General features: G+C 33.4%; 1 protein-coding gene across 1 annotated transcript; it reads left to right on the forward strand.

Moving 5' to 3' along the window:
- The first annotated feature begins 531 nt into the window (after window positions 1–531).
- On the forward strand, window positions 532–9410 carry LOC134284625 (ryncolin-1-like). Its single transcript, XM_062843614.1, has one exon. It carries the CDS (start codon window positions 8366–8368, stop codon window positions 9071–9073), a length of 708 nt encoding a protein of 235 aa, XP_062699598.1. The 5' UTR covers window positions 532–8365; the 3' UTR covers window positions 9074–9410.
- Window positions 9411–18236: the final 8826 nt, after the last annotated feature.

Below are 18236 nucleotides of genomic sequence, written 5' to 3' on the forward strand. Positions count from 1 at the left end.
CCGACATTTTCCCGCATTGATTTCCCGACTTTTCTTTATATACCTGTGAAGCATGTAAAACATCCAAGAATCCAAGCTTCAAAGTGAATCTTTAAAACTTACTGAAATATTTACATTGTCATTGTGATGCTGTGACAGTTTTACAATATTTTGGAGACGTTAACATCGAAAGAAATTTACATGTAACATAACATACGCTTGAAATTTGCTTCTAATTCTGGATGTCTTGTAACGTAAACCTATACTTGAAAATATTTGTGTCGGAATTAACAAAAGATCTTTGTAAACTCTGTAAGAAATCCTTGATGAAGTTCCAATAAAAAATCTAGTTGGCTAGCTGAAATATTTACTCTTTAATGAATTGCTTAAAGGAGTTTTTACGCTATCTAAGGAATTCTAAGGTATGAAGGACGGCATTATGTAACCTTCGCTGCAGTTTACAAGCTGTATCTCATATCTCGGTTTATGTATTGTTAATATCCTGAGATAATATTGTATGTAAATGTAAATATTCACACAAGAATATATATTAAATTAATTAAAACCAAATAAAAGAAAAATCGAATTTCGCTAAATCTACTTTGAGTTTTATGGCAACCGATTTTGATATAGACCATCACGCCGCTTTCCGAAAAAAAAAATGAATTAAATCGGAAAGGCTGGCAGCACGGCAAAAAGAGACGATGTGTCGTCAAGTGAGAGCTCTCTCAAAACGGTTCGCCAATTAGGAGCTAGGGCAATTCCGAAATTCGAAGATAGCTAGGTAGCACAGTTGGATGCGATAAACTGCTCGACTCTCTCCGGGTGGCGCCAAGACCAACACCAGCAAATATGGAATGCGGCCTTAGCTACGAAGAACGTGGGTTTTGGAATAGGATCATCCGATTGCTGTATGATTGTGGCTATTCATCCCGAATAGTTGGGCAAACCTATATAAGGCTGCCCTGGCCACATGGAAGGTCTCTTTGATCCTGGATAGTGAAACAAGCAACAAGGTGTTATTTCGGCAGTGACCAAATTCAAGTTTAAGTCTACGGACAAAAGTTATAGTCCGCGAAGAAGTTAGTTGCATTTTGCAAAAAGTGGTTTAGTTCACAGACAATACGATTTCTAGTGGGGGAGTGATTAATAACCCTATTTACTAGTAAGGCTAGGAGTAGCCCCGGTTCTCCTTATCGCTAACGTTGAGGCCGGTCGTTTAGTGAGAGGTCGCGATACGGTTCAAAGTTAAAGACGGTACGGTGATTGACCGCGGCGTTTGTAGACCGTTTTCGTAAGGTACCGCGAGTGAGCTAAACCCTATAGAGATTCCTCTCTAGTGCTATCCAGTGATTGCCGAAGGTCGTACGTCAACACACGACCGAATCACCGTGAAAGTCCTCCGTGAGAGGTGAACGCTCCAAAGTCCGGTTAATACCGGTGAAGCCCAACGAATACCCACGGCCGGTCAGGGACCGGCGAGACCCAGGAAACCCCATCCGCCGGTAGGAATCCGGCGACGTCCAGCGAATCGTCATCGACCGGTTGGGAACCGGTGGCGCCACGTGGTACCGCGTGGTGGTGATATCACCCCGTCTCTTCAGCAGTGAGCAAGTGAGTCCGTTCCTCTTTTCCAACTAGTGCTTTGACAATTTCAATAAATTATTCGTAAATGATAAAATAAAATTAGCTTTCTTTGATTTTGCCTAAAATTTGCATTGCTTCTTGTGTGAGCCGAGAAATTGATTTTCAGCCTCTATTGTTCACGACGGTTGCGAAAGGTACAGGTGAGTATCCACTAGTGCGGACGTTTGCCCCTGAGATAAAGAGATAGGTGAGCTAGTTGGGGACGTGCGGACGTCCACTTTTAAGACGTGTGGACGTCACTGATAGTATTAATTATTGACGTAATTCTGTTTTGATTCCTACGGCCAGAATGATCGGAGTGTTTTCTGGTGAAATTCTTCGAGGAATTTGCTAACATATTTCCTGGAAGAAGATTATTGCAAAAATACTGAATAAATGTATGTGATAGTTTTCACATACAATGCTGGTGGCAAATCAGGAAATATAATCAATAATTAAGTAAACAAATAATCATTAGGAAAATCAAATTACGTTATATTAACATTAATAGGTTCATATACAAACCACCAGATTCAAAATTATCCGAAATCCATTAGATTGCATATAGTTTAATATTTCGTATATATAAAGGGTTTTTACATAAATTCCTGTGAAAAATCCTGTTTAGTGGGAATGGATTACCCGCAGGGAGTGCGTTCAATGTTGGTCAGCTGGAGTAAAATAATTTTATTTTGTACACACTAAAAAAATCTCAATTTTAATAGTGACACAATTGATCGAACTGCCTGAAAAAGCTTTACATAAACATAAATGTGCCACATTTTTACACTTTTTGTGACGTACGTATTAAGTTTATATTATTTGAGTTCTTCCAGCCATAATTTTATATCACAGAACTGATAATTTAGATCTCTATGCTGTAAATTTACGCGATATGTTACAGAAACATAATGATTACTGATGTTGAACTGTCAAACAGCACCTTACAAAATCAGATGAAGACTGCAGCCGATTGGAAATTTGTTTATAACGAAGGTGAAACAGCATGAAAACCGCTCATAAATTTAACACCGAGTTGAGCCACAAACCTGGAAATGACAATCCGTTGCCATCAGCCGATGCAGTGGTGAACGAAAACAGCCACGCTCAGTCAATCAGAAGGCGGCTTTGTCTGCTTGGCTGCGATGACGGCTGTCTCAGTACATACATACACGCCAGCAGTGACGACACGACAGCCGAACTGGCAAGTGTGTTTATGGTAGAAGTTGTTCATCTTCGACTGTCATCTCTTCAACGTGGTGAGTTAGCCGAGAGAGCAAGATCGAAAACTGACACTCTGAGGATCAAAGTTCGATTCCCGAATGAAACTTTTTGTATTTTTTTTTTGTTTCAATATTCGGTGCTATAAATAGCACAGTTCTCAATCATGTATACAAGCAGCCGACGCGCTGAGCTGTTGCGGTAAAATTACATGAGTCAAACATTTTCCGTTTCCTGTAAAAATAAGATTGCACACAATTTTGCGTCAAATGTGTTGCTTTTATATGTCGGACTTATATGACACAAAATTACAAGATTTTTTCGAAGTGTGTATGGCGAAAAGCATCTAAACTCGAATTTCTCAAAATGAAAAGCTTTTACCGAAAAAATATTTGGTAGGCACCAAACCGGTCATCATTGTGCACAACCGCTACCAAATAGTTTTTCAAATATTGTGTTCCACTTCGAGAAATATGCCTTTAGATTTTTTTTCAAATTTTGAAAATACCTGCACACTACGGAAAAATCAAAATTACTCGTGACGTAAAATTACTGCACAGAACGTAAACAGTTTAATGACGTAAATTTACAGGTCTTTTGACTTGAATATACGTCATCCTTGTAAAATTGAGATCAAGGTGACGTAAACAATTTGTGAATCGTGAGTCAGTACGTTTCATATGACGAAAAATCCAGTTAAATGTGACAGAAAATTACGTCACTTGGGCGTTTAAATTTTATGTCATATGTGCCGCTTTTATATGTGCATCCAAAATGACGCAAATTTACATGAATTTTTCTAAGTGTGTGGGTATTGCCATAGGTTTTCTATTTATAAACAATTTCTAGCTGAATTTGTAGAGAAACTCTCAAACCCTGAAAAACAAAACTTAGACATTTCTGGCGAAAATTGTAAGGCTCTTTTTAGATATTTTAGGAAAAAAAAAAATCGATATTTTGGGCTTAATTTTTAATCCCATTTTTAAACTCACTTGGAAACTCGTGAATATTTATTTATGGAAACTGTTGCGTAGCGTACAAAAAAAAAGTAATTTATCCAATTTTAGTCGAATTCCTCTAGGATAGGAAAATGAATCTAGGATTTAAAATGAGATCTAGTACTGGTTTTGAGTAGCATTCAGACTATTGGAATAACCCATGGTAACGCAAAATCATGAGATGACAAGAAATGGGCTTAAAATAATTTCAGAATAAGATGTTTCTTTTTTCTTTTGACATTCAAGATTTCAGAACAATGTTTCGTCAGCCAACCCTGAAGAACCCCAAGAAGCACATAAAGCAATTCTTCAGATTTACATTAGGAATAATGGTTAAAAACTCTTTTACAAAGTGCATATGTCTGTCCTAAGGAATTCGTGCAAGAAACTTTTCATGTTTTCCATTAATAACACCAGGGATTATGAAAGATTTCATAAAAAAAATCTAAAGAATCATGTCTTCTGGTTATCAACTTGCAATTTTGCTTTGTTTTAATGTCATGAATTGCAAGGATTCTACGTATTTATTTATAAATTAATCCAGTAATTCTACAAATCGTTACGTAGATAACACTTTAAGAGTTCCCAGTATTTTGTAATCAATTCATAATTCCATAAAAAATCCACCAGAAATTCTTACGCGACGAATTAATTTTCAATGTTTTTAGTAATTATTCAAAAAAATAAAATAAAATGCCACTATACGAAATTGTTAGTATGACTTTGGTGATTGCAGAGAGCTTTTCTATGAACTCATTCTGAAATTTCTAGAAATACCGTTAAAAACTCCTGCAAAGCAATAATTTCAGGAAGTCCTTCACTAGCAAATTAAGAAATAATTTTAAAATTTCAATGAAAACATTAATTGAAATTTGTCCCATAGCTCAGCCAGGTATTTCGGCAAAAAATCAAACTATAACAAGGAACTACAACAGAAAAAATCTGGATAGAATCTCTAAAATTAAGTCAATAATTTCTCCATGGTCTCAATCAGAAAATCCTTTTCAAAGTTCGTCAACATACAAAATCCCATCGACAAGAATTCTCTGACTACTACCAGAGTTCCAGGGGTTTTCAGCTACAATAAGTTTGCTTAGTGTTTCCTGGCAATAGACAGTCGAAACTCTGCAAACTATGTGATTCCTCGATTATACTCGAACTGTATTTCTCGACAAATAGCTTTGTAAAATATTATGCAGAAATTCATTGAAAGAAGTTCATACGTTTCTAGTTATTTTATTTATTTTTTTTTTCATTTTTTTTCAAAGTGATTACGGCGGTAGCAACACTGTGCTTATGTTCTACACCGCACCCTTTCCCTACATTTGCTTCTAGGAGCCTCTATTTTTGTTTCAACACACAGAAGTACGTAGGCGTGTGTGGCCCAAGTCGACACTGTTTTGGCCTGCGTTGAACAAAAATAGTTTTAATAAAAGTTTCCCTTTTTTTTCTTTTTGTCAATTGGTTTTTTGTAGTATGGTCCATGTATTTAGTTAGGTTCTTGTCAATTTGTCAGTTATTCGAAGTAGATCTCCAAGGTAATAGTCAATTAAGTCATTCTGATCTGTTCTATCATAGTAGCTTTAGTCTTTGCTTTATTGAAGTGTAGTTTTATTGGAAATATGCTGAATGTCGTTATTAAAAAGAGACGTCTGGAACTGTGTCCTGCTAGTTGTTTCGTCATGCACATACGTCATGTCTTAATAATGCCTAGGAGATTAATGAAAACACGTGTGTTTGGTCGGATGTCCATTGCGTAGAAAGTCAAGGAAAATAGGTTTCTTTATTGTCAGTTGTTATGTAAGCAAGCCTCGCCAAGTTGGTCAGTTGATTGTAATAAAACAAAAATTACTTGTCAACTATTATGTATTCATCCCCCTACAAATACTATGAAAAATATTCAAATTCGTTCTGTCCTATCGGTCCTACCTCGATAAACCATGTCATTTTCTCATGCGTGGCCTAGAAATGTCAACTTAGTCATACAAAAGTAACGTTGTTCAGTTAATAAAAAGCAGTCAGCTTTTGTCCGAAATGTCACGTCGAACGCATTGATGTCAACAATGCGTTTAAATGTTCGCACGTTAGCTTCGAATCTATCAGCACAATTAAGTGCTGCAAATCTCCTTCCCACTATTAATTCGTCGGTTTATTTTAATTGCATTATTTAAAGAAAATATGACCAACTAACATGGTAAATAATCGACCAAGCGACTATGACATTAATAAATTACTAATCAAAATCAACCGAGAAACGTGGGAAATAGAGCCCAAACAACATTTTGAAGTCAGCTGGCTGTTAAAGGTTCCAAAACCTGTCACAAATCCTGTATTACTTTTATTAGGATTTGTAACGATCATCAAAACCTTCTCAAATCCAACCGACTTGGAACTATTGCTTGGGAATAGACTCTACTGAGCCCTGGCGGATCCTCCGTGTTTATCGAGCATGTCTGATGCATATGATCAGTCATACTCCATCTGCAGCAGCCGGTTCGTGATGAACCGTTGGAGGCGCATTAAAGTGTTAAAAAGGTGATATGTTTCACTAAAGAACACTACATTACAATAATCAAAACGAAACTCCTTCACTTTAATACCATCAACCCCTGCGAACTTGGCCAGGGAAATTCATTGAAAGAAGTTCATACGTTTCTAGTTATTTAAAATAATAGTTTATTTTACGCATGATTTTGATGATTTCTGATTAACGTCATTATTAAGCTATGATTAACCATGTATCAGTAGGTCTGCTTCAGAGGCACGTTCTCCTCCATTTAGGCAATTTGTACTAAGTAACAGGCTAAAAAAAATCTAAGAAAATGTTGGAGAAGTATTATTCTGTTATGTTATCTCAGCGAATGTTGGAGAAGTATTTTATGGCAATATTGATAAAATCAATCAAAATTATGCTACCAAAAATAATGTTTGCACTTTTTTCACGTTTTGTGGATTAGGTGGATTAGGAAGAAAAATTTCTTCGTTGCACTCTGATGGCGTGTCATGATCCGGTGGGCAAAAATAATGATTAACGTGGAACAATTCGTCATTGAAATCATCGTCATCATTGAACATTTGAAAGCAGTTTCTTCGTTCCAAACTAAAGTTTTCGCAACGAAAATGTATTCACTGTATTTATTCCTCATGAAGAATGAAATACAATGAATACATTTTCATGGTCATGGTAAAAAAAATGATGTCGGATGCTTGAGCCTTAAAATATTTTGGTCGTTATTCTAAAGCTACATCTAGGGTATTGGTTCCCTTATTAAGCATGTACCTCCCATTGTCATCCTACTACGTTTCTTGTTTTTGTATTTTTTGTTAGAAGTGAGCACACATGAAACAAAAAAGAACGGAATCAATCGGTGCCGTAATCGCTAGTTTTCGAATAGGATGAATATGGGAGCGTGAGATTACTGATGGCACTCGTACCCTATCTCAATTTAAAAGCTTCCTGCACAATAGTACTTTGAATACATGAGTTGAATTGATTTGCGAAGAATTTGCCGACTTTTAGAATACACAACTACGGTCAGATCATAATTTTTGACCATCCTATGTGCCATAGTGTCACGTAGACGGTGTGACCGGAATTGAAATCACGTTATGTCCAAAACAGATGCCGCTTTCTAACATCCTAAAGAGTGCTCCACTTGTTTTAGTGAAGAGAAGTAGGCTATAATATCGTTGTAACCACGAGTGTACCGCCTCTGTTGTTACATCATTCTTTCAATTAAATGTCAAAACTTATGATGATAAAAAGATGATTACGTACAGGGTTCCTGATTTCAACTTTACTTATTCTTCCACATCCGAAGACAGTCAGCAGCGAACGGTTGTCGCTTTAGTTTGTGTGCTGACAAGCAAGATAACAGAAAACTCCGGCGAACGATGGAAAGCCACACTTGGAAATTACTCATTCGTCCACATTCACATCGCAAGCGATAGGTAGTAGAATAACTAGCCACAGAATGTCAATGTCGCGAGCGTTCGTGTGACCAACATCTAGTTTGCCACGCCCTTACAGCGTCAATACCGGTCCTACAAGTGTCAAACAAATTTTTATAGCCAAAACAAAACATCCACAACAACATGCGTATTTAAAAATAATAGATAAATACATCTGAGATATGAAATGAAATTAATTAATTTATTGGCAACAGCGCCATTAGCGATCTAATTTCTCATACATCTACTCAAGCGATCGAGCGGTGATGCCATTCGTGAGTGATTTACGTATTTGAAGTAGGTATATCAGTATGTACATTCTAAACATATGTAAAAGAGCTGATGGGAGTTTCAGTCTTTTTGGCGAGATTATAATATCTAGGGTGTTTCCCGAAGAATATGTTATACGCGTATGAGTATCATGGTTCAGTACATCCTGTGATAACAACTTGCGAATGAATTATATTGTGCTAAAAAATCACATTTGATGGTATAAATATCACAGCATCCTGCAGTTCAAAGCTCCAGTTTATTTAATAGTTTCGACAAGGCGATATTGTGGCACTTGTGTCGTTGCAAGTTAGGAAAAAATGGCAGCCAAATTTATCATTGTGGCTTTTGCGTTAGGCTTCTTTTGTGCGGCTCAACCGGTAAAGAACGGGAACATGCAAGTGATACCTGGTGGATACGGCTTTGGGTTTGAACTGCTGATATCCAAATTAGAAATTATTGAACAGAAGTTGTCCAAGATAGAACATACAATGGAGAAACAAGCAAAATATGTAATCCGGTCATGTTCGGAAGAACCGTCCAAAATGTCTGGAAAATTTCGATTACAGCCCGATGCCAACGAACAGCCGTTTGTGGGTTTTTGTGAGCAGGAAAAACATGGTGGAGGATGGCTCGTAATTCAACATCGTTTTGATGGTTCGGTAAATTTCTACCGTAACTGGACGGACTATAAGAATGGTTTCGGGAAAGTTGATGGCGAGTTTTGGATCGGGCTCGAAAAGTTGCACAAGTTGACAAAGAATAAAAATACTACCTTGATGGTGGAAATCGAAGACCACGATGGCAATTATGGTTATGGTAGTTATAACAGTTTTGAAATAGGTAATGAAACTGAGAAATATGTGCTGAAACGACTTGGAGCGCATGCAGGATCTATCAATGATTCAATGAGAGTTCACGAGGGAAACATGTTTACAACGCGAGACAGTGATAATGACAAGTTCAACGGCAATTGTGCACAAGAAGAAGGTGGAGCTTGGTGGTATAAGCAATGTGGCAATACGTAAGTATATTAATATATTTTTACTTTTTTTTAATTTTCGACGGTTCGACTTTTTTGGGGATACACCCGATTCTTTTTTTGCACGGATTTGGTTTTTGCTATAACTCAGCCAATTTTTAACCGATTGTCAAGAAATTTTGTACACATGTTCTGCCGTGAATCGCATATCTGTCCCATTTGCATAGGAAATCCAGCAAAGATGGGACTGATATGCGATTCACGACAGTGTAGGCACGGTTAGTACTATCAGTGTACAACATTTCATGAGAATCGGTTTAAAATTGACTGAGTTATAGCAAAAACCAGACCCGAGCAAAAAAAAAAAGAATCGGATGTAGTTAAAAACAACCCAGGGTGGCCAGTGAATTTCAGATTTTGATTTCCCGGTTTTCTCCCGGTTTTTTCCCGAAATTTTCAATTTTTTCCCGGTTTTACTTGTTTGTTTACTTGTGTTGAATAAAATAATCCCTATCGGTTCAGGAGCTGTTCCAGGATATATTTCAGAACTAACATATGTTTGAATTTTCAATTAAACTCCTGGGTGAACTTCAAGAGATTCTTTTGGGTAAAATTCAGAAATAATCTCTTAAGAATTTTAATTCCTGATGTCATTTTTTTGCAATGCCAATGAAACATAGGTTTCTGTAAAAACTGTACATGTACATTTTTGCAACTGTAAAGTACTTTCACATTTCTTCTCATTTTTAGTTTGAACGTCAAAACATCATTTCCACTAGAATTGATACAGTATGCCTGATACTTGTGTTAAAATTTTGAAGATGTTTCATATCAACTTAATTTAAACAACATGTTCAGATTCAGCCATTTTTGGCGCACAGGCTTCTTTGAAAAATATTCAAACTTTTGATGGAAAGCAATTATATTACAGAAATTCTTGCATGAATCGCCCAAGAAACCGTTTTTCTTCGCAGTACGCAGTTGCGAAGGAATGACAATTCAAATGGCTGTCACTGTGGAATTCCAGGAATTGGTCTAAAACTTTCTTGAGCGATTCCTTTTGAACACGAAGCTGGCCTTATTGCTAAATTCCTTTGAGCAATCGTTAATTCCTTTTAACAATTTTACAATTTATTTCAGAAAGCCTATAGGCTTTATTGTTTTGTGTTCGTCTCTCATGTTCCATATAATAACATTATTTGTTTTAGTAACACTTGCCAAAAAAACTGCTTAGAATTACGTTTGGCCAAGTAAAAATACTGATTCTAGGTTTCAGTTTAGTTGTACATAACTGTTGTTAAAATTTAGCCAACGACAACGTCCTATTTACTCCATTTAGTCTGTCTTTCATCAATTCCTTGTTGCTGTTGTTATACATTTCCCACAATTTCAATTTGATGTAGACAAGTGAAAAGAAACATGTGAGTGCCGAAGTTTTTGTAGCATTATTGTATTTTGGTGACATCGATACAAGACTAATTCAGAGGAAGATTGCCCTTTACTAAAGTTTACTGAAACTCTTTACATTATTACGCAGGAATTATAAATTATTGTTTCCTCTTGATTTGCTGAAAACTAAGAATAAAAACTTTTAAAATGACTTAACAGATCGACTTCAGCAACCGATATTATGATTTTAAAATTCTCAACATCTAAATATCGTATTTTCAATAAAATACATCGAAATATTGCAACTTCTGTTAAACCAGCAACAAGCTTGGCATTACAGATTATTTTCATGGATGATAAAAAAGTGATTAATAATTAGAAATAATAGAGCAGTATGGAATTATTCCTGGAAAGGCAAAATTTTCCCGGTGGCAATCTGAATTCCCGAATATTTCCCGGTTTTTTCCCGGTGATACCGAATTCCCGGCTTTTTCCCGGTTCTCCCGGTTTTCCCGGTTCGCTGGCCACCCTGACAACCCTACAGTTGAAAATAGCTGCCGTGATTTCGGGTGAAATTGGTCAATTTTTGTAGTTCTTGACGAATTTGCATACTTATCGATATGGTTAAATTTAATGCTCTAAAACAAGTACAACCATGATTTTCATCAGTCAACGAGGTTAAAAATTCTACTGTAAATCATTTTATTACAAAAAATATCATTGAAATGAAAAATCAAAAATTTAAATTTCGCGGTGAAATTGATCAGTCAGTGAAATGTTTTTGTAAGTGTTGGAAATATTTTTTCCTCCTGAATTAACCACCCGGAATGTGAAAAGCTATGCAAAATTTTTACAAGTTTACTAAATTTTTAATTATTTAAGTTCAAAGTTGAATAAATCTTAAGAAAAACGCCTTAAAGTATGCAATTTACATACTAATATGTTATAACTTCCGGAAAAGTACAATTTAATGCATAAATTTAAATATTTATAGAACTTTTGATGACGAAATCGGGTTTAGCGAACACTTGGCAGCTAGAAACATTTATTCATTTATTTTTTCACGCACTTTGACCATTTGTTCCATTTCTAATGGAATATGGCCCGCTGATTTCGAATCTGACTTCAGAATTCCTGTAACACGTACAGTTTTTGAGAAAAATTGGATTTTATTCACAAAATTTAATATGTCATATAAAATAAAATATTGGTATTTTAATTTTAAATTTTTCATCTGCTCATTATAACTAATATTTATATTCAATAGATTTTGATCCACTGATTCTTAATCTGACCTAAGAATTTCAGTAACACGTAAATTTTTTGAGAAAATACGGATTTATTTACAAAATTTTATATTTTCTATTTTCAATGAACTATTGTCTTTATAATTTTATTTTTTTATCTGCTCATCTTAAGCAATATTAATATTTATTAGATTTTCATATACTGACTCGGAATCTGAACTAAGAATTTCAGTAACACGTATTTTTTTGAGAAAAATAGGGTTTTATTCACAAAATTTCATATTTTCATACAAAACAAAATCTTGTCTTTATAATTTTGAATTTTTCATCTGCTCATCATAACCAATAGTTATACTCAATAAATTTTGATCCACTGATTGAGAACCTAACCTAAGAATTTCAGTAACACGTAAAATTTTGAGAAAATAAGGATTTATTCACCATATTTCATATTTTCATGGAAAATAAAATATTGTCTTTATAATTATATTTTATTTCATCTGCTGATCATAATCAATTTTTATTTTCAATAGATTTTGATCCACTGATTCAGAATCTGAACAAAGAATTTCAGTAACTCGTGAAATTTTTGAGAAAAATGTTTTTTTTTTTCACAGAATTTCATATTTTAATAGAAAATAAACTATTGTCTTTATTATTTTAATTTTTTCATCTGCTCTTCTTAACCAATATTTATATTTATTAGATTTTTATATACTGACTCGGAATTCGACCTAAGAATTTCTGTAACACGTGAAGTTTTCGAGAAAAATACGATTTTATTCAAAAAAATTCATAATTTTGAATTTTTCATCTGCTCATCATAACCAATAGTTATATTCAATAGATTTTGATCCATTGATTCAGTATCTGACACGTAAAATTTTTGAGAAAATAGGGTTTTATGCATCATATTTAATATTTTCATGGAAAATAAAATATTAGGGGGATTCACTTAACAGCGTAAACTGATTAAACTGATTAAACGTCGTGATCACCAAGGCAATCTTTGATTATTTCATTCGCAAAATCACGAAACATTTCAAATAAGCAGAAAATCATGGCTTACGCAGCGATTTAATCTGTTTAGTGAGTACCCCTATTGTCTTTATAATTTTATTTTATTTTATCTGCTGATCATAACCAATATTTATTTTCAATAGATTTTGTTCCACTGATTAAGAATCTGAACAAAGAATTTCAGTAACACGTGATTTTTTGAGAAAATAGGGTTTTATTCACCCTATTTGAAAAAACTATTATCATTATAATTTTATTTATTGTATCTGCCAATCATAACCAATATTTTTATTCAGTTGATTTTGATCCACTGATTCAAAATCTAACCTAAGAATTTCAGTAACTCGTGAAATTTTTGAGAAAAATGTAGTTTTTTCACAAAATTTCATATTTTTAAAGAAAGTAAACTATTGTCATTATAGTTTTATTTTTTTAATCTGCTCTTCTTAATCAATATTTATATTTATTAGATTTTCATATACTGACTCTGTAATACGTAATTTTTTTGAGAAAAATAGGGTTTTATTCACAAAATTTCATATTTCATACCAAACAAAATCTTGTCTTTATAATTTTGAATTTTTCATCTGCTCATCATAACCAATAGTTAGGTCAATAGATTTTGATCCACTGATATAGAATCTGACCTAAGAATTTCAGTAACACGTAAAATTTTTGAGAAAATATGGTTTTATTCATCATATTTAATATTTTCCATGGAAAATACAATATTGTCTTTTCAATTTTTTTTTCATTTTATCTGCTGATCGTAACCAATATTTATTTTCAATATATTTTATTCCTCTGATTCAGAATCTGAACAAAGAATTTCAGTAAGGGGGCATCCATAAAGTACGTCACGCTTAGAGGGGGGAGGGGGGGTTCTGGAAAGTGTGACAAGCAATGCATTAAGTATAGGAAAAACCCGTACGAAGGGGGGAGGGGGGGTTGAAAATTCCCATTTTTAGCGTGACGTACTAAATGGATGCCCCCTAACACGTGAATTTTTTGAAAAAAATGGGGTTTTATTCATGAAATTCATATTTTCGTAGGAAATAAACTATTGTCTTTATAATTTTATTTTTTTTATCTGCTCATCTTAATCAATATTTATATTTAATAGATTGTCATCCACCGATTCGGAAACTAACCTTAGAACTTCTGTAACACGTGAAATTTTGTGAAATAAAATAATGATTTTATAATCTTAACATTTTTATATACTCATTAGGCCTGTCCACCTTTTCAAAAATGTTCTCTGATTCTATACTTGTTTGCTACAACTTCTCCGAACAACGTGTGCCAATAAAATTGAAGGAAACATGTGTAATTATCATATATGTAATCAGAAAAACCTTAATAAGTTGATTTTTTGATAGATTTCGTTCTGGAACACCCTAATATACGCAATAAGTTGGATTTTTCAAAACGGCATCATGTTCTCCAATGTTTTTTGGTGATTTGCTTCTTTGACACCAATGCTGTCGGAGTTGAGCAAAAATTACTGAAATTCGTGAAAGCCAAATGTGGTCTAAAAACTAGCTTTTCGGGTGCAATCACGCTTTTCACCAAAAAACATGAGAGAATATGATGCCGTTTTAAAATATCTAACTTATTACGTATATCAGGGTGTTGCAGAACGAAATCTATCAAAAAATCAACTTTTTAAGGTTTTTCTGACTACAAATGTGATAATTACACATGTTTCCTTCAATTTTATTGGCACACGTTGTTCGGAGAAGTTGTAGCAAACAAGTATAGCTTTCAATTTCTGCCAAAAGAATTAAGTTTTGACAAGTTTTAGTGTAGTTATGATTTTTGGAAGTTCAAAAATAGTCGAAAAACACAAAATTGATTTGATGCACCTCTTAATTTCAATGGATTTGGCTGAAATTTTGACCAGTTACTTCTTTTAGGATGCCAATCAAAATATGGGGGTGGACTTGAGAATCAGAGAACATTTTTAAAAAGGTGGACAGGCCTACTGCTCATCATTACTAATATCTATATTCAAAAGATTTTGATCCACTGCAGTGGATCAGTGCACTGATTCAAAATCTGACCTAAGAATTTCAGTAACACGTACAGGTTTTGAGAACAATGGGGTTTTATTTACAAAATATCATATTTTTAAAGAAAATAAAATATGGTCTCTATAATTTTATTTTTTTTATCTACTCATCTTAACCAATATTTATACTTAATAGATTTTGGTCCACTGATTCGGAAACTGACCTAAGAATTTCTGTAACATTTAAATTTTTTGAGAAAAATAGGGTTTTATTCACAAAATTCAGTATTTTCATAGAAAAAATATTACTTTTGTTTAAATTTATGGTCCTCTCATCAAAACAAATATTTGTATGTAATAAATTTCAATATGCTTATTCGAAATCTAACCTCAGAATTTCTGTACCACGTTCAGTTATTTGTATGAGAACCCACTTTTTATTTGTATGGCGTGAAAGATTTCTCAAACTCCCCTCCTTCCATAAACCCCTACGTCATTAATGGACAGCTTTTTACTAGATCGTAATAGATTGTATTTAATGTATCCACTTATTCCTTATTCTTACCTTAGAATTGCTGTAACACATTCATTTTTTTTTCAAGTTGGGTTTTATCAACAAAATTTGACATTCTCATGAAAAAAAAAATTTTTTTTTCATAAATTCAATTTTTTCATGTAAAAAATATGTTTCACCTGTTTTTCACAAAAACTGTACGTTTTACAGAGTTTCTGAGCAATAAATCTAAGTCAGCTTATCAAATAATATTTTATATGAATTTTTGTTTCTATGAGCAGTAGATTTAAAAAAAATAAAGACAATAGGGGGATTCACTAAACAGCGTAAACCGATTAAACTGATTAAACGTCGCGATCACCAAGGCAATCTTTGATTATTTCATTCGCAAAATCATGAAACATTTCAAATAAGCAGAAAATCATGGCTTACGCAGCCATTTAATCTGTTTAGTGAGTTCCCCTAATATTTTATTTTCAATGACCATATATGATGTTGTAAATATAATTATATTTTTCTCAAAATCTGTACGTGCTACAGAAATTATACGGTATGCTAAGAATTCAGCGAATCGTCCTTATGTATTTGCACAGTCAGCTTTTTTTCCACGCCGGGGATACGTACCGCGCTAATTCGTGAACTGTTACACAAAATCTTAGGTCAGATTCCGAATCAGTGGATCAAAATCGTTTGAATATAAATATTGGTTATGGTTAGTAGATAAAAAAATGATATTAACAACACAGTATTTTATTTTTATGAAAATATAAAATTTTGCGATTTAAACCCCATTTTTCTCAAAAATTGAACGTGTTACAAAAATTCTTAGGTTAGTTTCCGAATCAGTAAATAAAAATGTATTGAATATAAATATTGTTTAAGATTAGCAGATAAAAATTGTAAAGACAATAGTTTATTTTCTATAAAATTTTATAAATGAAATTCCATTTTACTCAAAAATTGTACGTGTTACACAAATTCTTAAGTCACATTCTGAATCAGTTATTTAAAATTATAAAGACAAGATTTTATTTTCTATGAAAATATGCAATTTTGTGAACAAAACCCTATTTTTCTTAGGAAGTTTATGTGTTACACAAATTCTTATGTCAGATTACGAATCAGTGACTCAAAAACCATTAAATATAAATATTGTTCATGATGAGCAGATAATAAAAAATAAAATTATAAAGACAATATTTCATTTTTTATGAAAATATGAAAATTTGTGAATTATACCCAATTTTTCTCAAAAAAAAAATACGTTTTACTCAAATTCTTATGTCAGATTACGAATCAATGGATCAAAATCCATTAAAAGTAATTATTGTTTATGATGAGCAGAGACAAAATTAAATTATAAAGACAATATTTCATTTTTTTTAAGAAAAAATGAAATTTTGTGAATAAAACCCTATTTCGCTCAAAAACTGTATGCGTTTCAGAATTCTGAAGTCAGATTCCAAATCAGTATACGAGAATCTATTGAATATGAATATTGGTTAAGATGAGCAGATAAAAAAATAAAACTAGGGTATTGGTTCCCTTCTTAAGCATGTGGCTCCCATTTTCATCCTACGAAAAACAAAGGATTGAAGCGCTGTTTGTTATGTTTCTTATTTTTGTATTTTTTGTTAGAAGTGAGCACCCATGAAATCAAAAAGAACGGAATCAATCGGTGCCGTAATCGCTTGTTTTCGAATAGGATGAATATGGGAGCGTGAGATTAATGATGGAACACATACCCTATAAAGACAATATTTTATTTTCTATGGAAATAAAAAAATTTGTGAATAAAAATCCCTTTTTCTCAAAAATTTTACGTGTTACAGTAATAGATTACGTCAGATTACGTCAGAAGGTCAGATTACGAATTAGTGGATCAAAATCTATTTATTAAAAAATATTGGTTAAGATGAGTAGATAAAAACCTCAAATTTAAAAAGGCAATAATTTTATTTTCTCTGAAAATATGAAATTTTGTGAATAAATTCCCATTTTTCTCAAAAACTGTACGTGTTACTGAAATTCTAAGGTCAGATTCTAAATCAGTGGATCAAAATCTATCGAATATAAATATTGGTTGAGATGAGCAGATAAAAAAATAATGATATAAAGACAATAGTTTATTTTTAATGAAAATATTAAATTTTGTAAAAAAAAAAACCTTTTTTTCTCTAAAACTGTACGTGTTACAGCAATTCCGAAGTCAGATTCGGAATCAGCGGGCCAAAATCCATCAGAAATAGAACAAGTGGTCAAAGTGCGTGATCCACTGTCGACCAGTGATAACTGACACATAACTGCAGCATACCAAAATCAGGTATCATACCAAGACAAGATATAGGTGGTCGGTTATGCTGGTATTGGAAATAACTTATTTTGGTATTTTGTAGGTATTGATAAAATACGAGTTATTGGTTTGATGTTGAGGACTGCTCGAGGTATTATTCAATTATGGAAAAACCACTATTTGTATGAAAAAATCGCCGATTATTATTTAGGCATTGCCATACCTGATGTCATTATTCACGTGTTATGCACAGAGTACACGTCAGTTATTATTTTAGGTATTTTACCTCTTATGCAGGTCTTCCTAATACCTCATTCAGGTTGTAGGTATTCGGTTTTCCATACCTGAGTTTGTTATTCTTCAGCTATTTTCTCCTGCTCGGGATGTACAACCTACCACATCATAACACGACAACACTATTAGCAAAGACATTAGATGGTGAACGATTTTCATGATTTCTCCCTTGAAGAAGGCACCAACAATTGACGAAACGTAGGGACGAATCCTGAACGGTCGTTCTAGAGATCTGTTGACTGCAAAGCCGAACTCCCACCAATCGTTATAGTTTTTACGTATTTCAAAAAGAGCTAAATTATTGTGCAAGTTAATGCGTTGCTAATTGGAATCATTCATAATATGTAGCAGAGTAAAATGGCCTTCTTCTTAGCTACGACTTGATGAACAGTATTCCTCCTGTTTAAAACAGCCCGGATAGGCTAGTAAGCAATAGTCATC

The sequence above is a fragment of the Aedes albopictus genome, unplaced genomic scaffold (genome assembly GCF_035046485.1).
Source record: "Aedes albopictus strain Foshan unplaced genomic scaffold, AalbF5 HiC_scaffold_359, whole genome shotgun sequence".
Classification (NCBI taxonomy): domain Eukaryota; kingdom Metazoa; phylum Arthropoda; class Insecta; order Diptera; family Culicidae; genus Aedes; species Aedes albopictus.

Excerpts from the sequence above, each read along its gene's own strand:
- LOC134284625 (XM_062843614.1), top strand. The coding sequence starts at position 8,366 with ATGGCAGCCAAATTTATCATTGTGGCTTTTGCGTTAGGCTTCTTTTGT.